The sequence below is a fragment of the Hordeum vulgare genome, chromosome 5H (assembly GCF_904849725.1).
Source record: "Hordeum vulgare subsp. vulgare chromosome 5H, MorexV3_pseudomolecules_assembly, whole genome shotgun sequence".
Taxonomy (NCBI): Eukaryota; Viridiplantae; Streptophyta; class Magnoliopsida; order Poales; family Poaceae; genus Hordeum; species Hordeum vulgare.
The window spans coordinates 35900841-35927148 of NC_058522.1; the positions used below are offsets into that span (position 1 = coordinate 35900841).

The 26308-nt window shown below is 44.5% G+C and overlaps 1 protein-coding gene and 1 pseudogene across 1 annotated transcript; both read left to right on the forward strand.

The window, feature by feature from the left end:
* The first annotated feature begins 21937 nt into the window (after window positions 1-21937).
* On the forward strand, window positions 21938-23353 carry LOC123395700 (annotated as a pseudogene).
* Window positions 23354-23864: 511 nt separating this feature from the next.
* On the forward strand, window positions 23865-26017 carry LOC123395701 (nascent polypeptide-associated complex subunit beta-like). The gene is made up of 3 exons (XM_045090733.1): window positions 23865-23952; window positions 24423-24458; window positions 25039-26017. The coding sequence occupies exons 1-3, from the start codon at window positions 23919-23921 to the stop codon at window positions 25197-25199; spliced, it is 231 nt and encodes a 76-aa protein (XP_044946668.1). The 5' UTR covers window positions 23865-23918; the 3' UTR covers window positions 25200-26017.
* The last annotated feature ends 291 nt before the right edge of the window (window positions 26018-26308 follow it).

The window sequence follows — 26308 nt, forward strand, 5'->3', positions numbered from 1 at the left end:
CCTCAGGTATCTTCTTTTTATTAGTCACAAGATCTTTCATGTACTTAGCATAAGGAGACATTTTGAGCATATCTGCCAAACGCATTTGCAGAAAGACATGTCTAATCATTTCAAAAAAGCGCTCAAAATCCTCATCATCCTTTTTCTTGGATGGTTTGGGAGGAAAGGGCATGGGTTTCTGAAACCATGGTTCTCTTTCTTTACCATGCTTCCTAGCAATAACGTCGTTCTTATCATATCTCTTGTTCTTAGGTTGTGGGTTATCAAGATCAACAGCAGGTTCAATCTCCACATCCTTATCATTACTAGGTTGAGCATCATCATGAACACCACTATCGATATTATCACTAGGCTCATGTTCATCACTAGATTGTGTTTCGGCATCACAAACAAAGATATCATTTGGATTCTCAGGTGTAACAGCAGCAGGTTTGCTAGCATGCAAGCTCCTATCATCTTTCTTTTTCTTCCTATTACTAGGATGACTAGGTGCCTCAGTGCTAACTCCTTGAGAATCTTGTTAACATAATCATTGAAACTTTGTTGTTTGGCAACAAAATTATCAAATTCATCTAAGGATAATCTCGCACGTTTATCAAAAGGAATATCACTCTCATTGAATCTACGAAGAGAATTTACCTCTACTACCTGTGTCGGGTTATCAAGACCATGTATCTCTTCGATAGGTGGTAGATTCTTAACATCTTCAGATTTAATACCTTTCTCTTGCATAGGTTTCGTGGCTTTTTGCATATCTTCATGACTGAGGAATAGAATACCTCTTTTCTTCGGAGTTGGCTTCGGAGGTGGTTCGGGAATAGTCCAAGCATTATCATTGCTCAAGATATTATTCAATAGAATTTCAGCTTGTTCCACAGTTCGTTCCCTGAAAACACAACCACCACAACTATCCAGGTGGTCCCTAGAAGCATCGGTTAGTCCATTATAAAATATATCAAGTATTTCATTTTTCTAAAGTGGGGGATGAGGCAAAGCATTCAGTAACTGGACAAGCCTCCCCCAAGCTTGTGGGAGACTCTCTTCTTCAACTTGCACAAAGTTATATATATCCTCCAAGGCAGCTTGTTTCTTATGGGCACGAAAATATTTCTCAAAGAAGTAGTAGATCATATCCTGGGGACTACGCACACAACCAGGAGCAAGAGAAGTAAACCAAGTCTTAGCATCACCCTTTAGCAAGAAAGGAAACAACTTAAGGATATAGTAATGGAGAATCTTTTCCTCACTCGTGAATAGGGTGGCTATATCATTTAGCTTAGTAAGATGTGCTACAACCGTTTCAGACTCATAACCATGAAAAGGATCAGATTCAACCAAAGTGATCAACTCAGGATCAACAGAGAATTCATAATCCTTATTAGTCACAAAGATGGGTGAAGTAGCAAACTTAGGATCGTATTTCATTCTAGCATTCAGAGATTTTTCTTTCCACTTGCATAATAAATTCTCAAGATCATAGCTATCCTTACAAGCAAGAAAGTCCTTAGCTACCTCTCCCTCCCTAACATAACCCTCAGGTATATCAGGCAATTCATATCTAGGAGAGCTAGTTCTAATAGGTGAAAGAGCAGGTTATACTTCTATAATTTCAGCAGTTTCAGAAGTACCATCACATTCAGCAGCAACTCTAGCAATTTGTGCATCAAGGAATGCACCCAGTGGCAAAGCAGTATCAAGCAAAGCATCATCATCAGCATCATGGATAGTAGAAGTAGCATCATAAAGCACAGGTGACATATCAGAATTTCTAGTAGGTGGTGGTGTCGCAAACTTACTCATAACTGAAGGTGAGTCAAGTGGAGACCTAGATGGCAATTCCTTAACTGTCCTCGTAGTTGAGGGCAAGACATTAGTTTTTGGATCTCTCGGATTCCTCATAGTGATCAACAGACGTAAATCCCAAGTGACTCACAGAATAGAGTTATGCTTCCCCGGCAACGGCGCCACAAAATAGTCTTGATAACCCACAAATATAGGGGATCGCAACAGTTTTCGAGGGTAGAGTATTCAACCCAAATTTGTTGATTCGACACAAGGGGAAGCCAAAGAATATTCTCGAGTATTAGCAGTTGAGTTGTCAATTCAACCACACCTGAAAGACTTAGTATCTGCAGCAAAGTTTTAGTAGCAAAGTAGTAACAGCAGTAGCGGTAACAGTAGCAGCAGTGACAGCAATAGTGGTAAAGTAACGTAGCAAGGACCAATAGGAAAAGCACGTAGGCATCAGATCGGTGATGGATAATTATGTCGGATGACATTCATCATGTAACAGTTATAACATGGGGAGATGTGTAATTAGCTCCAGTTCGTCAATGTAATGTAGGCATGTATTCCGTATATAGTCATACGTGCTTATGGAAAAGAACTTGCATGACATCTATTGTCCATCCCTCCCGTGGCAGCGGGGTCTTAATGGAAACTAAGGGATATTATGGTATCCTTTTAATAGAGAACCGGCACAAAGCATTAGCACTTAGTGAATACATGAACTCCTCATACTATGGTCATCTCCGGGAGTGGTACCAGCTATTGTCACTCCGGGGTTGCCGGGTCATAACACATAGTAGGTGACTACAACTTGCAAGATAGGATCAAGAACACACATATATTGATGAAAACATAATAGGTTCAGATCTGAAATCATGGCACTCGGGCCCTAGTGACAAGAATTAAGCATAGCAAAGTAGTAGCAACATCAATCTCAGAACATAGTGGATACTAGGGATCAAACTCCATCAAAACTAACTTGATTACATGATAGATCTCATCCAACCCATCACCGTCCAGCAAGCCTACGATGAGATTACTCACGAACGGTGAAGAGCATCATGGAATTGGCGATGAAGGATGGTTGATGATGACGACGGCGATGATTTCCCCTCTCCGGAGCCCAGAGCGGACTCCAGATCTGCCCTCCAGAGGAAGAACAGGTGGTGGTGGCGGCTCATTGTCATGAAACGCGATGAACTCTTCTCTCTTAATTTTTTCTGGGTAAGAGAGACTATATAGAGCTGGATTGGAGGCGGCGGAGCCACGAGAGCCTCACAAGCCTGCTAGGCGCGGCCAGGGGGGCCACGCCTCCTGGGCTTGTGGGCTCCTCGCTCCGTCCCTCCAGGTAATTCTTGCGCCAGTATTTTTATATATTCCACAAAAAATCCTAGTAAATTTCTAGGTCATTCTGAGAACTTTTATTTCTGCGCAAAAACAACACCATGGCAATTCTGCTGAAAACAGCGTCAGTCCGGGTTAGTTCCATTCAAATCATGCAAATTAGAGTCCAAAACAAGGGCAAAAGAGTTTGGAAAAGTAGATACGATGGAGACGTATCACACATCCATTTGACAAAGAGTCATATTGTAATGATTAACATAAGCAAGCAGTATTCGAATAACTTCAAGTCTAGCAACAAGTGCAAAAGTTTCATCAAAGTCAATTCCTTCATCCTGTGTGTAGCCTTGGGCTACAAGTCGTGCCTTGTTCCTCACAACCTGACCATCCTCATCTTGCTTGTTTCGGTAGATCCACTTTGTGTCGGTGATATTGTGCTTGCGAAGGTCAAGTATTTTCACAAGCTCCCAGACAACATTTATCTTTAACTGAAGAAGTCCATCTTGCATGGCTTGAATCCACTCAGGTTCCATGAAGGCTTCAACAACTTTTGAGGATTCTATGCTAGACACAAAAGAGAAATGCCCACAAAAGTTAACTAAATGTGATGTTTTTGAGTGAGTGAGAGGACCTGCCGCATCTATGTCATCAACGATTTTGTCAATTTCCACTTCGTTTGCAATCCTTGGATGTGTTGGTCGATGACACTGGATGGGCTGAGGAATTTGATCTTGAGTATTTTCCTCAGGAGCACCCGCATCAACTTCATCATTCTTGGGAACGATTTTTCAAGAGGAGGTTGTTCCTCACAGTACAAGAAATATGCTCATACATGACGTTCTTTAAGATGTCGTTGATGAATTCGTCATAAATCTATGACAATTTCATCCAAGATTGTCGTAACCGTTTGAGGGGATCAAATCTACATATAAATTACGACGATGTGATTCAAAAACGTCGTAACTGCATAAGATGAGATCGTCATAACTTTTACGACGATTATAAAAATGTCATACCATGTTAACTATGTTGACATGTCACTCGTGGGTCCATTATATCCCACCTCATCCTAGTTTGTGAATCAACCTACTATTCTGTCATTCCAAAAATTCTCGAAAAATTCTCATAAATACTTTTGATCATATATTCCTCAAATATGTGAAAACCCTTCCTTCCATAGTTCTAAAATAATTCATCAATATTCATTTTCCTATTTTGTTCAGAATAGCACTTTGTGAAGTAAGTGCTATTTCTATTTCTTTTATTACCCTCATATTTTTTGGGCACTCTTTCCTATCCAAATCATTGCCTCATGAAAACTTTCATAACCATTTGCCTAGTAAATCTTTCTCAGCAAATTTCCAAAGTTTGTGTTCATCTAACAGCTTTGTGAAGGAAGTACTAGATAGGAACATCCCAATGAGTTGAATTGTTTCCACATCTTCTATGTGCCCAAAACATAGCTCTCCACAAAATTTTAGCCCCTTCTAACAATTCATGTGAGGTCATCATCCAATCTTTGTTTCTGGTAATATTTTCAGTTTGTCGGGACCCCGATCCTAAGCCATAGGAATCAAGCCTGTAACACATCGCATCCCTTTGTGGTCTCACGCACGGTTAACTCAACGGCTGCAGCCTTACCTTAGCCGGGACCGTTTGCGTCTTTTGACTCACGTATGCGATAGTGTCGCTAGCAATCCAATGTCAAAGAACCCGGATCGACATGTCTAGTCATAAACCAAAGTGGCAGTACCGCACAAGGACAGGCATACATGACCCAACAAAGCAGGTGTCGGTCATCGGCGAATGTAGACGAGTCGTAGCAAGCTACAAGGACTCCATTACATTGCGTGACATTTCCCCAAAGAGGACAGACACAGCAGCTAAGAAGGACACATGCCGGTCAACCAATGTGTCCGGAGCAGTAGCGAGCTACCAAGGCTCGTTGGATCACAAAGGGGCATTTCCTTGTAAGGAGTGCTACTAAAGTTCACGACTAGGTATTCGAACCCCATACATACCAAATAAGACACACGTACGCATGGCATACCGATATGTATAGATACATCGATGGCATCACAACATAACCATAAACATACAAGCTTTATTTAAGAGGCTCGGAAGAGCCACACCCATAATATTACACATTAAGGGTCTCACGACCCATAATAGCAGTCATACAATACAAGCCAGCGGAAGAGTTATAAACTGTCTGGGTACAGACAGTGCAACTAGAAGGCACATGGCCTGACTATACTACAGAGCCGACGTAGGGCAAGATCGTAGCTGGGACACCAGCTACTCGTCGTCGTCGATGTCTACGAAGAACCCTCCATTAGGGTCATTAGCAACCTCTGCAAGATTTATTAAGAAAACATGAGTACGAAGGTACTCAGCAAGACTTTAGAAGAACTAACTACTCATGCAAGGTATCAAAAAGGTATTGTGGGGTTTCATGCGGGAAGCCAGCATTTGACTCGTGGCTAGACAACTTGCATTTTCAAATTAGTTTTGACAACTTGATTTCTCGCACACGAGTCCACTAACACCACAACAATACACTATCGTGGAATCATTCCGTCTCCATACGGAAATGCCGTCCACGACACTCACGCTTATCTTGACAATTTTATGAGTAGCCATTGAAGTTATCTATGAACAACATATGTCTCCAAGTAGTCCATACCCGCGGACGCGGCTATTCGAATAGATCATAACCCTGCAGGGGTGTACTTCATCACACACGCTCTCGCCACTTATCGCCATGTGCGCGTCATGCACCTCGGCAACCTTCAAGCGGAAGCCCAGCGAGGGAGTCGGCCACGACCGTTAACCACACTAGTCCAGGTTTATCGCCTATCTGAGAGTAACCCGTACGGAAGTCCGGCCGAGGTTTCCGCCACGGCCTCAAACGATGTGCGCAGGGTTCCCAAGACCACCATCCGGGTGCCACTTGGTACACCGTGCCACTGCCTACCGCATCCCGGTCCACCTCTCAGGTCAGCACCATGCACGGCCTCCAGCATTACTATAAACACCAGAAACTACTTGCAACTCCTGGACCGAGTACTACGCGATTAATAGGCCGAGCGGGGTCATATTTCAGGGCCCAGCATGTGGTAGTATCTAGTCTTGGATTACATACACGGAACTCAGTTCCTAAGGACGGTTCCAATGAAACAACCCGCCATGTACTCCTACACAGCCTTTCACCGGTACCTTAACCAAATCAAGTTCAACACATAACCTTTGCTTACCGAACATATTCCACATTTCTGTTCATCTCCCAGATGACAGACCATACACAACTCTAAGCATAGCATGCATAGCAGGATAAGGCACATCATAGCTCAAGCAACTACCAGGTATGCTAGGTTGCAAGGTTCGGCTATTTACTGTGACAAGGTTAAGTCATGCAAACGAAGTGGGTCCAACTATCGTGGCAAAAGCAGTTGAAGCATTTGATCCTAATGCAATAAATAGGTGCAGGAGCAAGAACATGGGAGTTATCAGGATGATCAAAAGGGTTGCTTGCCTTGTTGCTCAGAGGAGGAACGATATCCGTCAGACGGATATTCGGTGGAATCCGGGGGTGCGGAGCCTACCGAAAAGAATGGCACCATTCAATAACAATAATATGCACTCAAAATGATGCATGAGCATGGCATGAGAATGCAAGGTGATAAGTTATTATTTTCAACATGTAGTAGGTTTAGAGTTGATTTGAATCACATTCGAATAGCAATTCAAACGGGGTATTCTCGGGTACCGGTTTAATTGATTCGACCTGATGCTCGGTTCAACTTGATATTAACATGCATGAAATGTCATGTTATGATACTGATTTGTAATTAGGGCAGTGTGTGATCATTGCATATATAATGAAATTTGAATATTTTTGCAAATTCCATTTATAAAGTGATTAAAGAATTGAATTATTCCTTATTTCACAATTTAGGGTTCTGTAACTTTTTCAAACATGGTTGAAAATAGCATAATCAGAATCCTTGAATTTTTCTGATACTTTTTCATATATAAATTATTTTCATTGGAGTTACAGATTAATTTTCTATGATTTTTACAATTTTTAGAAATTTCCTGAATTAGTTTTATATTGGAAATTCTATTTATTGCATCAGGCTGACGTCAGCAGGTCAGCCGACCTGTGCAGGTCAAACCTGACAGGGGGGCCCCACTGGTCAGCCTCTCTGGGACTAATCCCGCGCTGACCAGCCCCTAATTGGGGTTTGACCAGACGTGGGGCCCTCTTGCAGCGACTGAGGGGAGGGCGATTATGCCCTAATGGTCGGCCACGTCGACGCCCACCGGAGGGTGGTCGCCGGCGACCAGACCCGCGGCGGAGGGCTCGCCGGAGGCGACCTAGACGGCGCTGCACAGCACCAAAATGCGCGCGGTTGGCAGCAACAGCATGCTCGCGAAGTGGCCGATGTGGCAGGACCAACTAGGAGGCTAGGGTCGCTGGAAGAGGCGTCGGCGACGAGCCGGAGCGGCGGCCGAAGCTCGGGCGTCATCGGGGTCTTTGAATCAGGGGGATCTACGCTCGGTTCTTAGCTGCTACGGCATCTACGCGTCGTCCTGGAGCTGCTGGTGCCCTCGGAGGGACGAGCTGATCATCGGAGGGCTACCAGCGACGAGCGGCAGCGGCGGTCCTCGTCGGGCTCCGGTGAAACTAGGGCTAGAGGAGGGGATCGACGGTGAAAACTTAGGGGAAACGACCGCATGCTCACGGGGAGTGCAGAGCAGAGCTTAGACGGCTCGGGGAAGGCCTGGGGGCGACGAATCGACGGGGGAGGTCCGGCGGCTGGAGGTGGAAGACGACGGCGTTGCGGGCGTTGCAGGACTCGAGGAAGCTTCGGCTTCTGCAGAAATGACCAGGGCGACGAGGCGGAGCTAATGGCGTGCTCTGGGAGGGAGTCCTATGGCCAGGGGCACGGGCAGCTCGAGCTCGAGCTCGGCTCTAATGGCTGCGGCAAGGAGGAGGAGGAGATCCGGGAGGAGGAGGAGAACCGAGGCGGGGAATGGATAGGGGAAGCTCTGGGGAGCTTATCCCCGTAGTCGCCAGCGCGAGGCGGCGGCCAGGCAGGCACGCAGGTGCATGGCCGCGCCGGAGGGGGCGGCGGCCACCTCCTGCTGCCTACTGGCGCGAGGGAGGGGACGAGCGGGGAGATGGGCCGGGCCAGGCTTGGGCGACAGGTAAGTTTTTTTCCATTTTCTCTGTTTTTGTTTTTCTGTTTTGCTAATTATTGATTTTCCAATTAATTCAGCTCCAAAACAAAAGTAAAAACTATTTTAGACCTCCTGAAATATTTGTTATAATATCCCCACTCATTTCCAAGGTTTTCAACATTTTTGGAAAATTATAGTTTCTGATTTCAAATTTTAAATTTGAAACCAGTGGGTTTTTGCATTAATTTAAAATGTTTAGAGTGTCAAGAAAATAGTTTTCTCCATTGCTCATTTACTTTCATGATTTATCAGAAAGTTGGAACATTTCTTGAGGCCATTTTGGGTTCATTGATTTTGAACTAGTTTGAGATTTCCTTTAATTGAAATGGTGGCTAGGGTTTTGAGTTTTTCCTTTGCCACTTTGTTGTTTTTGTTGAAACTTCTTAGATGCAAATGCAAAGAAAACATGAGCACAAGGCTATCTTGCTTAAGGGTTAGGGATGTGACAACTCACCCCCACTCAAAAGAATCTCGTCCCGAGATTTAGAAGTCGTCGGGAATAACGCAGGATATTCGAGTCGGAGACGATCCTCTCTTTCCCAACTTGCCTCCTTTTCAGAATGATTTGACCATTGAACTTTAAGAAACTTGAGGTTTCGACGTCGAGTGGTACGCTCAGCTTGATCAAGAATACGCACGGGGTATTCTCGGTAAGAAAGGTTATCTTGTAGATCAAGCGTTTCGTGGTCCACTTCACGGATAGGATCCGAAAAGCAACGCCTGAGTTGCGAGACGTGGAAAACATCATGAACCTTGGAAAGATGCGGAGGAAGTTCCAACTGGTAGGCAACTTCTCCTCGTTTGGCAAGAATGCGAAAAGGTCCAATGTAACGAGGAGCCAATTTGCCCTTGATACCGAATCGATGGGTACCCTTCAAAGGTGTAACCCGAAGGTAAGCCTTCTCGTCAACTTCAAAGGTCACAGCCCTATGATGACGATCATATTGGCTCTTTTGACGAGACTGGGCTGTTTTCAACTTTTCACGAATAATGGGAACCTGCTCTTCTGCATCTTGGATCATATCCGGGCCAAAGAGTTGCCTCTCTCCGGTTTCTGACCAATTAAGAGGTGTTCGACATCTTCGTCCATAGAGAACTTCAAAAGGAGCTTTGCCCAAGCTTGATTGATAACTATTGTTATAAGCGAATTCGGCGAATGGAAGGCACTTCTCCCAATTCATACCGAACGAAATAACACATGCTCGGAGCATATCTTCTAGGATTTGATTCACTCTTTCTACTTGACCACTTGATTGAGGATGGAAAGCAGTGCTAAAAGATAAGTGAGTCCCCATGGCATTCTGAAAACTTTCCCAGAAGCGAGAATTAAAGATACTTCCACGGTCCGAGTTAATTTCCAGGGGAACACCATGAAGAGACACTACTCGAGAGATATATAACTCTGCTAGCTGGCTAGCTGTTATACTCTCACGAACGGGAAGAAAATGAGCCACTTTGGAAAGACGGTCAATGACCACAAAGATAGCATTATTCCCTTTCTTGGTCTTGGGAAATCCGGTAATGAAATCCATGCTAACTTTATCCCATTTCCATTCAGGAATAGCTAGAGGTTGAAGGGTGCCAGCAGGCCTTTGATGTTCTGCCTTAACTCGACGACAAACGTCGCAGTTAGCAACGAACTCAGCAATTTCTCTCTTCATCCTAGTCCACCAGAACCTCTGGCGTAGGTCCTGATACATCTTAGTACTACCGGGATGAATGGTGAGAGGAGAATCATGAGCCTCCTTAAGGATTAACTGCCTTAGATGTGGGTTCTTAGGAACCACTAAACGATTATGGAAGAACACAACACCTTGATCATTCATGGAAAATTCTTTAGCGTTTCCGCTAAAAATATTCTCCTTGATCCGTGATATACCCTTGTCACGCTTTTGGCCAGTGATAATTTGATCCTTAAGAGTAGGCTTCGCCACCAGGGTAGAAAGGAATCCTTGAGGAACAATATGAAGATTCAACTTCCGAAAGTCCTCATGGAGATGTGGTTGACCTTGTTGTAGCATCAAATTGTTACAATAAGATTTACGACTTAGCGCATCGGCCATAACATTGGCCTTCCCCGGGGTGTAAGTTATCCCTAAGTCGTAATCCGAGATCAACTCAACCCACCGTCTTTGCCTGAGATTCAAATCCGGCTGGGTGAAGATATATTTCAGACTTTGGTGATCAGTGAATATTTCGCAACGATTACCCAAAAGGTAATGTCGCCAGGTTTTTAGTGCATGGACCACAGCTGCAAGCTCAAGGTCATGTGTGGGATAATTATCCTCATGTGGACGCAACTGTCGAGATGCGTATGCGATCACATGACGATCTTGCATGAGAATGCAACCTAATCCTTGTCGCGAGGCGTCGCAATAGATAACAAAGTCCTTAGAAAAATCTGGTGGTAGCAACACAGGTGCGGAAGTCAGGCGTCTTTTCAGTTCCTGAAAACTATGCTCACACTATGGTGTCCACTCGAACTTTTTATCTTTCTTGAGGAGTTCAGTTAGAGGCTTTGCAACCTTGGAGAAATTCTCGACGAAGCGGCGACAATAGCTCGCTAGACCAAGAAAACTCCTAACTTGCTTAACCGATTCAGATTGAGTCCAATCAAGGACAGCTTGAACTCTCTCGGGATTGACAGCAATACCCTTACCAGAGATTACGTGGCCTAGATAGGTCACTTCTGGTAACCAGAATTCACATTTTGAAAATTTGGCATAAAGGCGATGCTCTCGAAGTTTCATCAATACCAGCCTTAGATGCTCGGCATGTTCTTATTCATTCTTCGAGTAGATGAGAATATCATCGAGGTATACTACGACGAATTTATCCAAATACTCCATGAAGATTAAATTCATCAGCCGAGACAAGGTGGTTGGGGCATTGGTTAAACCGAAGGACATAACGGTGTACTCATATTGGCCATAACGAGTAACAAAAGCCGTTTTTGGAATGTCCCCGTTCTTAATCTTGATTTGATGGTATCCCAACCTCAAATCCATTTTGGAGAAGATTGAGGATCCAGCGAGCTGATCGTACAAGTCGTTGATCCTGGGGAGCGGATACTTGTTCTTAATGGTGACCAGATTAACTGGTCGGTAATCTACAACCATCTGATCCGTTCCGTCTTTCTTCTTGACGAAGAGGACGGGGCAAGCCCAAGGAGAAGAGCTAGGACGAATGAAACCCTTGCTCAAGGCCTCATCTAATTTCTTCTTAAGTTCGGCTAGCTCCAGGGGTGCCATCTTATAAGGTCTTCTGGCTATTGGGACTGTTCCCGGAACAAGATCTATCACAAACTCTACATCTCTCTCAGGTGGAATTCCTGGCAGTTCCTCTGGAAAAACATCCGGGAAGTCACGGACTACTGGAATGTCTTCAAGTTCCGGAAGAGGGTTGGCATTTAAGGAATACAGCTGGCATTTGGCAACTCGAGTAGAGACATTTACTATCTCACCCGAGGGATGGGTAAGCTGGACATTTCTAGAATGAGTATCAATCTTGGCATAGTAAGCTGACATCCAGTCCATGCCCAAGATGATATTAACATCCGAAGATTTCAATGCTATCAATGAGGCTAGAAAAACTAGCCTGTCTACTAGAATTTCATTATCATAGGTTATCCTAGAGGTTTGCCATTTACTACCAGGGGTTTGGACAACCAATGGGATTGGCATATCGCAAAATGACATGTTATGCAACTGTGCATAACTTTCTGAAATGAAGGAATGACAAGACCTAGTGTCAAAGAGAATGGACGCTGGGTGATGATTAACAAGAAGCGTACCCAGCATGACGTCGGGATCCTCTACAGCTTCTTCTGCTGACACATAGTTCACACGGCCACGTGCAGGAGTTGGCTTCACATAGAAAGCTTTGCCCGACTTGGCTTGCCCGACGGACTTTCCGGGTTGCTTGGCACCCACATTCTGAGGACACTCATGGGAATAATGCCCTGGTTCTCCACACTTGTAGCATATCACCTGATTGGCACGTGGTGCAGCATTGCTAGCTGGACCACCGTAAGCTTTTGCTGGAGGGTTGGCCTGATTCGTCTGAGGCGCCACGTAGGATGGCCTCGGAGTGTATCTTGGCGGTAGAGAACTGTTTGGAACCCACAGCCTGCGTTTTGGAAACGCGGAACCAGAAGATGAGCCAAAGTCACGGGAGTGCTTCCTTGTGGCTTCGAAGTCAGTATGACCAGTCTCCGCACTGATCGCTTTGTTGACCAGGGCTTGAAAACTTGCACACTCATGGAGGCGCAGGTCTCGATGGAGCTCAGGGCTCAGTCCCTTACGAAACCTTGCTTGCTTCTTGGCATCAGTAGACACCTCCTCTGTTGCATAGCGGGCGAGGTTACCGAACTCACGGCTATAGGCATCCACAGAGAACTTGCCCTGAGTGAAGGCACAGAACTCCTCTCTCTTTCTGTCCATCAGGCCCTCTGGAATATGGTGCAGACGAAAAGCTGCACTGAAGTCTGCCCAGGTGGCCACTGGTTCAGCGGAACGCATAGCTTCAAAATTCTCCCACCACAGATTGGCGGGTCCTGCCAGGAAATACGTCGCGAAGGTCACCTTGTCGGCCTCAGACACATTCGCCGAGCGAATCTTGCATGAGATGCTGCACAGCCAGTCATCAGCGTCGAGGGGATCGACGGAATGATGAAACTTTGGAGGATTCAGCTTCACAAAGTCATTGTGGGACACTGCAGCATTCCTAGGCTGTCGAGCCGTATTCTGCTCAATACGCTCTAGCAGTCGATTGGTCTCCCTTTTGTTTCTTTCTGCCTCAAGCATCACTTCTACCAGAGAAGGTGGGTGAGGCAGGTCTTCCTGCGACGCTTGACTACCCTCACCTTGCTCATGAGCAGGGGCACGGTTCAACCTGGTGAACACCATCCTGACAAACAAACTCATAGCTTAGACCAATATCATATCAATACTAGCTATGGATTAAGAATGTACTGAACACACAGAATGCGGAAATGAATATCCGAACAACATGGTAACAAGCAACTGCTATATATACACCATGGTTCATACACACCCTTACATAGTTCAGTACAAACTTACCCGAAGAGCAAACTACTGAAATGGTGGAACTACTCATCAGAGGCTTACAAGCTTCCTATACATTATTTATCTAGGCCTCCGGAATTCATTTCACATTACTACCATACTTCACAAGTCACGCAGGACTGTGAATGTACGGCTACTACCATACTATCCTTCCGCTCACAGCTCAGGCATCCACATAGAACATCTCATAGAGATTACCTCCATGACCTGGAAGCTCAACCTGCGGATCAGGAAACACTCTAGCCTGAGATCCCTGGGATCCATAAGGACACGGATGTGGCCTTGGTCCCCTGACTGGTGGTAAGAGGGGCCCCCGAAGAGGTGTGACTCCTCCTATAGCTGGCTAGTCAACGTGAGCCGGAAGATGGGTCCTAACAGGGTTCAGCATCTCCATCTCTCCATACCCTGTCTGGACTACCGGTGCCAGCTGCGTCAAAGCTGTCCACAGACGGGCACGGGTAGCATAAAGCTCCATGCGGAGAGCACGAGCATCCCTGTCTCTATTCTCTAGCATCTCAACAGTGGACTGCAGAAGTGGATCCTCCATAGAAGAATCAAAATAGACTCCACTCAGGTATCCCTCTTCACCAGACTGAGAGGCCGGAACATAGCAGAACTCTGAATTCTGCAGCAGTGCATGTCTCGCTCTCATAATAGTCAGCATTGAATAGGCAGCATCTTGTACTGCCATGTCAAAAGTGACTCCCAACCCATAGGACCAATGGATTGGCTCCTCAGCTCCAGGGTAGTCTGGAAATACCCTAACAGTGCAGATGTACTAGCTCTGGTTGAAGTCTCGGTACTGTTCCTCCACTGTGTACTCGGGGTACCAGCGGTAACCGCACACCGACATCACCCTGACCAACATGGCCGTATGACCCGGCACATCAATGCACCTGGTCAGACGTACCACCTGACGAGAAGGACGGCCAGGCATCTGTAAATAGAGAGTAATGCAAAAGCATTAGAGCTCTGAATGCAAAATTGGGCAGCATAACGGCTCTAAATGCTCAAAACAAATTTGAGACAACCCAAAAATGGAATAGCATAACCACTCAACTATCAAGTTCAACTCTCTGATCATCAAACTTACTTCCTGCTTCCTAGGAATAAAAGAAACCCAATATCTCTCGACCCGTAGTCCTATAAGCTACCGATCAGAAACACGAGCCTAGGAGAAGATGAGTAACCTAGTCCTTAATTCCCGCAGAAAAGACGAGGATGACCAGAATAGAATAACTTGAGAAGAGAACAAGAGTCTTACGTTCCCTTCCACAAACAATTCCCTTATATATAACTAAAGCAATTCTAGACTCAACTTCGACCAGTTTGGCTTAGTAATCCTACAGTCAGTCAGGCTCTGATACCAACGCTGTCGGGACCCCGATCCTAAGCCAAAGGAATCTAGCCTGTAACACATCGCATCCCTTTGTGGTCTCACGCACGGTTAACTCCACGGCTGCAGCCTTACCTTAGCCGGGACCGTTTGCGTCTTTTGACTCACGTATGCGATAGTGTCGCTAGCAATCCAATGTCAAAGAACCCGGATCGACATGTCTAGTCATAAACCAAAGTGGCAGTACCGCACAAGGACAGGCATACATGACCCAACAAAGCAGGTGTCGGTCATCGGCGAATGTAGATGAGTCGTAGCAAGCTACAAGGACTCCATTACATCGCGTGACATTTCCCCAAAGAGGACAGACACAGCAGCTAAGAAGGACACATGTCGGTCAACCAATGTGTCCGGAGCAGTAGCGAGCTACCAAGGCTCGTTGGATCACAAAGGGGCATTTCCTTGTAAGGAGTGCTACTAAAGTTCACGACTAGGATTCGAACCCCATACATACCAAGACACACGTACGCATGGCATACCAATATGTATAGATACATCGATGGCATCACAACATAACCATAAACATACAAGCTTTATTTAAGAGGCTCGGAAGAGCCACACCATAATATTACACATTAAGGGTCTCACGACCCATTATAGCAGTCATACAATACAAGCCAGCAGAAGAGTTATAAACTGTCTGGGTACAGACAGTGCAACTAGAAGGCACATGGCCTGACTATACTACAGAGCCGACGTAGGGCCAGATCGTAGCTGGGACACCAGCTACTCGTCGTCGTCGATGTCTATGAAGAACCCTCCATTAGGGTCATTAGCAACCTCTGCAACATTTATTAAGCAAACATGAGTACGAAGGTACTCAGCAAGACTTTAGGAGAACTAACTACTCATGCAAGGTATCAAAAAGGTATTGTGGGGTTTCATGCGGGAAGCCAGCATTTGACTCGTGGCTAGACAACTTGCATTTTGAAATTAGTTTTGACAACTTGATTTCTCGCACACGAGTCCACTAACACCATAACAATACACTCTCGTGGAATCATTCCGTCTCCATACGGAAATGCCGTCCACGACACTCACGCTTATCTTGACAATTTTATGAGTAGCCATTGAAGTTATCTATGAACAACATATGTCTCCAAGTAGTCCATATCCGCGGACGCGGCTATTCGAATAGATCATAACCCTGCAGGGGTGTACTTCGTCACACACGCTCTCGCCACTTATCGCCATGTGCACGTCATGCACCTCGGCAACCTTGAAGCGGAAGCCCAGCGAGGGAGTCGGCCACGACCGTTAACCACACCAGTACCTAGTCCAGGTTTATCGCCTATCTGAGAGTAACCCATACGGAAGTCCGGCCGAGGTTTCCGCCACGGCCTCAAACGATGTGCGCAGGGTTCCCAAGCCCACCATCCGAGTGCCACTTGGTACACCGTGCCACTGCCTACCGCATCACGGTCCACCTCTCAGGTCAGCACCATGCACGGCCTCCAGCATTACTATAAACACCAGAAACTACTTGCAACTCATGGACCGAGTACTACGCGATTAATAGGCCGAGCGGGGTCATATTTCAGGGCCCAGCATGTGGTAGTATCTAGTCTTGGATTACATGCACGGAACTCAGTTCCTAAGGACGGTTCCAATGAAACAACCCGCCATGTACTCCTACACAGCCTTTCACCGGTACCTTAACCAAATCAAGTTCCACACATAACCTTTGCTTACCGAACATATTCCACATTTCTGTTCATCTCCCAGATGACAGACCATACACAACTCTAAGCATAGCATGCATAGCAGGATAAGGCACATCATAGCTCAAGCAACTACCAGCTATGCTAGGTTGCAAGGTTCGGCTATTTACTGTGACAAGGTTAAGTCATGCAAACGAAGTGGGTCCAACTATCGTGGCAAAAGCAGTTGAAGCATTTGATCCTAATGCAATAAATAGGTGCAGGAGCAAGAACATGGGAGTTATCGGGATGATCAAAAGGGTTGCTTGCCTTGTTGCTCAGAGGAGGAACGATATCCGTCAGACGGATATTCGGTGGAATCCGGGGGTGCGGAGCCTACCGAAAAGAATGGCACCATTCAATAACAATAATATGCACTCAAAATGATGCATGAGCATGGCATGAGAATGCAAGGTGATAAGTTATTATTTTCAACATGTAATAGGTTTAGAGTTGATTTGAATCACATTCGAATAGCAATTCAAACGGGGGTATTCTCGGATACCGGTTTAATTGATTCGACCTGATGCTCGGTTCAACTTGATATTAACATGCATGAAATGTCATGTTATGATACTGATTTGTAATGAGGGCAGTGTGTGATCATTGCATATATAATGAAATTTGAATATTATTGCAAATTCCATTTATAAAGTGATTAAAGAATTGAATTATTCCTTATTTCACAATTTAGGGTTCTGTAACTTTTTCAAACATGGTTGAAAATAGCATAATCAGAATCCTTGAATTTTTCTGATACTTTTTCATATATAAATTATTTTCATTGGAGTTACAGATTAATTTTCTATGATTTTTACAATTTTTAGCAATTTCCTGAATTAGTTTTATATTGGAAATTCTATTTATTGCATCAGGCTGACGTCAGCAGGTCAGCCGACCTGTGCAGGTCAAACCTGACAGGGGGGCCCCACTGGTCAGCCTCTCTGGGACTAATCCCGCGCTGACCAGCCCCTAATTGGGGTTTGACCAGGCATGGGGCCCTCTTGCAACGACTGAGGGGAGGGCGATTACGCCCTAATGGTCGGCCACGTCGACGCCCACCGGAGGGTGGTCGCCGGCGACCAGACCCGCGGCAGAGAGCTCGCCGGAGGCGACCTAGACGGCGCTGCACAACACCAGAACGCGCGCGGTTGGCAGCTACAGCATGCTCGCGAAGTGGCCGATCTGGCAGGACCAACTGGTGAGGCTAGGGTCGCCGGAAGAGGCGTCGGCGATGAGCCGGAGCGGCGGCCGAAGCTCGGGCGTCATCGGGGTCTTTGAATCAGGGGGATCTACGCTCGGTTCTTAGCTGCTACGGCATCTACGCGTCGTCCTGGAGCTGCTGGTGCCCTCGGAGGGACGAGCTGATCATCGGAGGGCTACCGGCGACGAGCGGCAGCGGCGGTCCTCGTCGGGCTCCGGTGAAACTAGGGCTAGAGGAGGGGATCGACGGGGAAAACTTAGGGGAAACGACCGCATGCTCACGGGGAGTGCAGAGCAGAGCTTAGACGGCTCGGGGAAGGCCTGGGGGCGACGAATCGACGGGGGAGGTCCGGTGGCCGGAGGTGGAAGACGACGGCGTTGCGGGCGTTGCAGGGCTGGAGGAAGCTTCGGCTTCTGCAGAGATGACCAGGGCGACGAGGCGGAGCTAATGGCGTGCTCTGGGAGGGAGTCCTATGGCCAGGGGCACGGGCAGCTCGAGCTCGAGCTCTGCTCTAATGGCGGCAGCAAGGAGGAGGAGGAGATCCGGGAGGAGGAGGAGAACCGAGGCGGGGAATGGATAGGGGAAGCTCTGGGGAGCTTATCCCCGTCGTCGCCAGCGCGAGGCGGCGGCCAGGCAGGCACGCAGGTGAGTGGCCGCGCCGGAGGGGGCGGCGGCCACCTCCTGCTGCCTACTGGCGCGAGGGAGGGGACGAGCGGGGAGATGGGCCGGGCCAGGCTTGGGCGACAGGTAAGTTTTTTTCCATTTTCTCTGTTTTTGTTTTTCTGTTTTGCTAATTATTGATTTTCCAATTAATTCAGCTCCAAAACAAAAGTAAAAACTATTTTAGACCTCCTGAAATATTTGTTATAATATCCCCACTCATTTCCAAGGTTTTCAACATTTTTGGAAAATTATAATTTTTGATTTCAAATTTTAAATTTGAAACCAGTGGCTTTTTGCATTAATTTAAAATGTTTAAAGTGTCAAGAAAATAGTTTTCTCCAATGCTCATTTACTTTCATGATTTATCAGAAAGTTTGAACATTTCTTGAGGCCATTTTGGGTTCATTGATTTTGAACTAGTTTGAGATTTCCTTTAATTGAAATGGTGGCTAGGGTTTTGAGTTTTTCCTTTGCCACTTTGTTGTTTTTGTTGAAACTTCTTAGATGCAAATGCAAAGAAAACATGAGCACAATGCTATCTTGCTTAAGGGTTAGGGATGTGACACAGTTTGTCAAGCAACTACATTTTATAGTGCTTTATAGTTGATGAAAATTTACCACGGAATAAAACTGACCATATAACCTCACTCCACCAAATTTTAGCTCATTTAATTCAGCCAATTTCCCTCAATATTTTTCCCAATATTCTGTTCAGTAGAGATCATTGTGAAGGAAGGACAATTTTTGTTTATCCAAATTTTATGAAATTTTCACAGAGCCTTAATGTGTCCAAATTATCATCCTCCTCTAAATTTCAGCTCAATCCAATCATATATATGAGCCGAGTTTCAATTACCATTTTCTGTCCAGATTGGCACATTGTGAAGGAAGTTTCACTTTGGCATGTCCAAATTGTATAATTTTTTTATAGTACCTTCATTTTCCCAAATTAACATCATACACCAAATTTTAGCTAAATCCATTCATTCATTTGATCCCAGCTTCAGCATCCATATTTCTGCACAATGTATTGCTTTGCAAAGCAAGTGCCTCCTAGGTTCATTCATTTGAGCTAAAAATTTGCCACGAGAGTCTCCTTAGTAGATGATCATCCTCAGCCAAAATTTAGGCCCATTGTCTATTTTCATTACCCGCACCGCGAATCAAACACTTGGCTGCTAATTCATGTTTGAGCTTAGTTCAGTCTCCTCGTGAGATTCTTCTATTGTATTCTTCTTCCTAACACCTACTGAGGGATTATCCAACCCACCAGACATGCCTATTCCACCCAGAACACATGGCAACGCAACGGTCAGGCGGTGACCATGCGGTTGGCATGCAAGTTCACGCGCTCTACAGTTGGGGCCATCGACCACCATCCAAACCTGGACGTCAAGCCAACACACCGTGTATTTCTAATTAAATAGATCCTTATGTACCTATAAATGATTTTTGGGAAAAATAAAAAGCAAACTATAATGCAACTGCAGTTCAAATTTAACCCGCTTCCAACTGAATCGACATAAATTTGTCGTTTTCACGAGAGGTGGATAAAAGCTTTTAACACCCAACCATTTTGTCAATTGTACATTAAATATGGCCTAGTATTTTATAAAAATGATTTGGTCCAATTTTGAAACAAATATATGGCAGGTCCTTCACAAAAAAATTAATTTGGGGCACTTGAAAAATGGAAAATAATTTTTACATACAAGAAAAATGAAAACTTCCTTAATCAACATTGTTTTCCATTCCAATATGCACCCTTGTGCATAATAATATATCATTTCAACAAACTATGTCATGAATGTGGCCATAAGATTGATCATTTGGCTTGAAAGCCAAGAATCTTCACACATGATAACCCATCTCTAAGAACAATTTTTAAAAATAATTGTCGTATTACAAGTTTATTATTTTTCGTGATAACTTTGTCACATATAATGACACAATGCAATGGTTTTCCATTTTTTTGATTTTTTTGAATTTTTCATGGCCATTTCAAAATGCGGTCAAAACAACAGGTATGACCGTTCCTACCTAGTGGTTGAATCTTTGAAATATTTTGGTATTTCTCTGATTAAATAGATACTTGTGTACCTAGAATGATTTTTTGGGAAAAATAAAGAGCAAACTATAATGTAGATGCAGTTCAAATTTGACCCGCTTCCACCTGATTCAACGAAAATTTGTCTTTTTCACGAGAGGTCGATAAAAGCCTTTAACACCCAACCATTTGGTCAGTTGTGCATTAAATATGTCCTAGTATATTAGAAAATGATTTGGTCCAATTTTGCAACAAATATATGGTAGGTCCTTCACAAAAAAAACTCATTTTGGGTACTCGAAAAATGGAAAATGAATTTTTCGTCCAAAGAAAATGAAAACTTTCTTAGGCAACATTGTTTGTCATTCCAATACACACCCTTGTGAACAATACGAGACCATTTGGACAAACTATGCCATGAATGTGGCCATAAGATTGATCATTTGGCTTGAAAGTCATGCATCTTCACACATGATATCTCATTTCTAAGAACACTTTTAAACAATAATTGCCGTATTACAAGTTTATTATTTTTTTGATAACTTTGTCACATATAATGAAACAATGCAAAGGTTTTCCAATTTTTTGATTTTTTTTAATTTTTCATGTCTATTTCCAAATGCGGTCAAAAAGGCGGGTATGACCGTTCCTAGCTAGTGGTTGAATCTTTGAATTTTTTTGGTGTTTCTCTGATGAAATAGATACTTGTGTACCTAGAAATGATTTTTGGGAAAAATAAAGAGCAAACTATAATGCACTTGCAGTTCAAATTTGACCCCCTTTCAACTGAATCAATAGAAATTTGTCTTTTTCACGAGAGATGAATCAAAGCTTTTGACACCCAACCATTTGGTCAATTGGACATTAAATATGACATGCTATTTAAAAAAAATAATATGATTTTATTTTGTAACAAATATATGGTGGGTTCTTAAAAAAACCTTATTTTGGAAACTTGGAAAATGAAAATTAATTTTTTTGTCCAAAGAAAATGAATACAAGTTGGTGATAATCCATGAAATATGATATATCTTGAGTGGAAATTTTAGTGGCGCCATTTTACAATGCACTCTTGATAGTTTTTTCACAAACACACATGTTTTTAACACTTGAAAATTATTTTTAGTGTCACATATCTCAGACCAATCAAAACGCATAACTACCCTTCCCACGGATCATTCAGCAAACACTGTTGGATGCTCCGAGATTCAATGGCAGCCATCAATCCCATCCCCTCTCACCCACGTAGCCCTATCCTCTCGTCCCTTCTCCCCCATGCAGTCGCCACCCCAACCTTCTCCCTCCCTCTTTGATCCAGATACAGATCCACGACCGCAGCTCGGGGACCAGGTCTATCTGTTTCGCCGGAGCTCGGGGGCCGGCCCGCGAGACGACCCCGACCATAGCTTGCCGCCGGCCACATCCCCACGCCAGGAGCCGGTCGGAGCCCCCCCCCCCCCCCCCCGCGAGAGGAGAGGAAGCGGGCGCCGCCGTCCAGCATGAAGAGATCCAACTCCGAGGCGAGGAGGGCCGAGGTGACCCCGGCGCCGACGGCTCGGGTGGTCCAGGCAGCCGTGCTGGAGGAGGAGGAGGACGACGACCTCGTGGAGCATGCGAGGGCAGACAATGAGTTGTCCGACAACAACAGCTTCACGACACCACTGGAGCAGCAGGTAGAGGAGGAGGAGCAGTACTACCATGGAGGAGTTCACCACATGGGGTGGTTCGCCGCCCCTTCTTCTTCGGCGACTACCTGGCCACCATGCGGGAGCGGGTCGGCGAGAGGCTGCCGAATTTCACGCCGGAGGAGCCCGCGCTTGTCAAGGGGGCGCTTTACTTTGTGGGCATCAACCACTACACCACCTACTACAACCGACACAACGATACCGACATCATCGTCCGCCTGCTCAACGACACCCTAGCTGACACCGGCACCATCAGACCCTGTCGGTCACCTCTCCCTCTCTGAATCTCCCTCAAGTTTTTACTCTCCTTTTCGTGTTAAAATGAGAATGTTGATGGTTTTTGGCGATCTGCAGCATTCAAGAGCGGCAGAGCGATTGGGGATAGGGTGAGTCCGGCACGCACACATTCTCTCCAAGATTATCGTGTACTACTAGTAAACTGAAAGTGTGATGGTGAAACGCAGGCGAACTCGATATGGCTGTACATTGTGCCGAGAGGGATGAGGAGCCTGGTGAACTACGTCAAGAACAGGTACAACAGCCCACCGATCTACATCACCGAAGACGGTAAGGGCACGACGAACCTGGATCATCATGATCATGCGGCTATATAGGCACCAAGTTTCAGAGCTCTGACGGTGTGCAAATTCAATGGCTGATGGTGGTGCAGGGATGGATGACAGCAACAACCCCTTCATTGCCCTCAAGGACGCACTCAAGGACACAAAGAGGATCAAGTACCACAACGACTACCTCACCAATCTGGCCGCCTCCATAAAGTACTGCACTCTACTGCCACCACTTCTGAATCCGTGCTGAATTTCACGCTGCCATGGCTGCAATTGAAGCAAAAAAAAGGTGTACGTATGATTTGTGCAATGTTTCAGTGACAACCTTACGTGTTCTGGTGTGGTGGTCGAATGCAGGGAGGATGGGTGCGACGTGCGCGACTACTTCGCGTGGTCTCTGGTGGACAACTGGGAGTGGGCGGCCGGGTACTCGTCTAGGTTCGGGCTCTACTTCGTGGACTACAACGACAAGCTCAAGAGGTACCCCAAGAGCTCGGTCAGTGGTTCAAGAGCCTCCTCACCTCCAGCTGAGGTCGAGCTACTAGTTGTTGGTTTGTGCTCGCTCATATTGGTTTGTGCTCGTGTGCATGGTGGGACTCCATGTATTTGTCATCGTGTCTGTTGCTGCCAGTGTGTTAGGGTGATATATACACACACAATGAGGCACAACAGTTTGGATTGTGCTATGCAATCCACATTGTTGTAAAAAAAACTTGCAAATTGATAGTCAGCTTTCCTTAACTGTTCAAGGTTCATGCATTAAATTGTAGGGCTCTGTTATGTCATGATCTTTTTTTTGGAATTTCGTCTGAATTATTTCTATTGATTTAGATCAACAATGCCGGATCAAATCCATATAGTTACAAACCATTGGTGGAAACCTCTGATGAGGCTCTAATGTAATTCTCTATCTCTATATTAGCAAGGCTTGAACAAGCACACCTTCAGTTAGTTGTACTTTCGAGTGCCAATAGTTCATTGACCTTTTTCTTTGATTTAACAGCGAGGTGATCACCATTAACACTCTTGGATTGATGCTATGTTGTCGTGGGGTATTACTTTCCACTCAATATTAGATCTTTCTCGTATAGTATGATGACTGCTGAAGAATTCCAACATTTATCCTCTTGCCATCTTAAGCAATAAATATGATGTGGAAGCAACCTCGAGGTGGTCACGTATTTAACATTAATGGTGCTGGCTCTGATGGAAGGCCAACCCCAAGGTACCATTTCCGCTCGTTCTCTTATGTAGTAATTCTGGATACTCAGCTAAGTGTGTCATCACATGATTTAGTTTAACTGCTCATATATTTTGAACCCGTGGAATTGAACATAATGTAATACACCCTGTTCTTTTGACACTGATATTAGTATCTCCTTTCATTTTTCTCCAGATTTGTGTATTGCACTTGACATATTGAATCTGCATCGCCATATGGTAGTATCAGTTATTTGTATTAAATGAAGATTGTGAAATACAGCTGCTGCTAGCTTCACCATGGCTTGTTTTCTGTATTTCTTTATAAACTTTGGCCATCCTACACATCTCTGTGTACACCTGATTAGTCTTTCTAATATGAAGCTATGCACTTTGGTTTGCCCTTCCTGACATGTGTGCTACAAAAACCCGTGTGTATCCTAATATGTTGTTGTCTTCGTGATTACTTATTATATTCATGGTCTGACTTGACAGAGCTACAAGATGTTCCTTCTATCATCAACCAATTGGGTATGCTACTCTTTGACTTACTCAGGCCATCCAATAAATTGGTTAGTTTAATAATCTTTTAAGGTGATTTATAAGCCTGTGCTGGCACTTGGACTTCAAGTATTTGACTTCCATTTTATTATTTGTCCAGTGAGTATGCTACTCTGTGTGACTTGGTGAGACCAGCCAATAAATAGTTTAGGTTAATAATCTTAAAGTTGATCTATAATTGTGTACTGGCAATTGGGCTTGAAATTTATGATCTATGTTTATGAATAGGTAGTATTAATTGATGAATGTTCCGTTTTATTAACTATTGAGTGACTCAGATTACCTGTTGTCTTTCCTGTATGAAAACTAATATCAAGTCACATTCTTACATTATACTTCTCCTTCCTTTGCTCACCTCAGTTTACATGAGCTGACGGTTAGTGTTTTGATGCTCGTCAATTGGCAATTGATAGTCATCCTGTTTATTGCCTCTCTGTTGTTGTTCTTTCTCTAGCTTTGACACATCAATACTTGTTTAGTTCCTGTTATGTACTGTAGGCAGCATAAAAGAAACACCAGCATGGTTCTAAAATCTTTCTATTTGTTGCAGGCCCTGACAACATGCAGCACCTGAAGAGGATCGCCGAGGAGATGCAGAAGCAGGTGGCTGCTGCAGGCGCCATCCATCCCAAGAAAGAGAACGACGACGACGTTCGGGAGCTCGTTCCTCGGGAGACTTTTGAGGAGGTAGCCCAGGAGACGAAAGCCTGATCTCATAGACTCCGCCCGCCCTAGGGGACGAAAGCCTGATCTCATAGACTCCGCCCGCCCAGGAGGGTATGCTTTTTTTACTTACTGAGGCCATCAATAAATTGTTTAGTTTAATAATCTTTTAAGATGATTTATAAGCCTGTGTTGGCACTTGGGCTTCAAGTATTTGACTTCAATTTTATTCAGTTCAGTAGAAATATGTTTGCTCACTCACTTAATGTAAGTTATGGTTTGTATATGTCATCTGTCATATGTGTATAGGTGTAGGTTTATCTTACTTGTGTTGTGGCTCCTTATGCACTACCCTGTTACTATTCTACTTTAGCTGTTCATAACCGTGTTAGTGTTCTTTAACCCTGTGGAAAAGTTTGGTACCTTTCTCTACATTCTTCTTACCTAACAACAAAGGATTGTGCTGTTTTCTTTTACCATGTTTTATTCCATCTTTTTATTATTAGCAAGGATGTTCCTTTTTCTTCCTTATAATTTGTCAAGCTTCAATGCCCTGTTCCTTGTGATTTGAAGTTAGTGATCTGTGCTCTGGTGTAATATTACGGTCTAATGTTTTTTGTTTTGTCTTTTTTCTATTTCTAGGAAAGTGGTGAGAAGATGTCGATGATGCCTACTTGGGACATTCAAATCAACACAACATAAAAATTTCTGAACCTATGTCTCAAAGGAGATTGGAATGAACTCCATTGTTAGCAGATGTCCCATTGTTCTCTTGTGCAATTTTGTCCGTTCTTACTATATTCCTGTGTAAGGAAATGTATTCGTGAGATGAGTTATTGTGTTATGTAAACCTGGGAGATGTATTATGCGATGTTATATGATGGATGATATTAATTCGACTTGGAGTTTTCTTGATTTGAATATGAAATAGTGTTGGATTTAATATTAGACAAATAATTGGGTTGAAAAGACCCAAAAATAGAAATGAAACCAAGTTGTGGAACAAAAAGTTGCTGAATTCAAAAATGAAAAAAGGCCAAAACTGAAACTGGACCAAATGTATTTGGGCACTAAAAGACCAGGGCCCAAATTATAATGATACACAAACATTCGAAAAAATACTAAAAGTGGTTGTAAATAGGCTAAGGCCCAAAAAG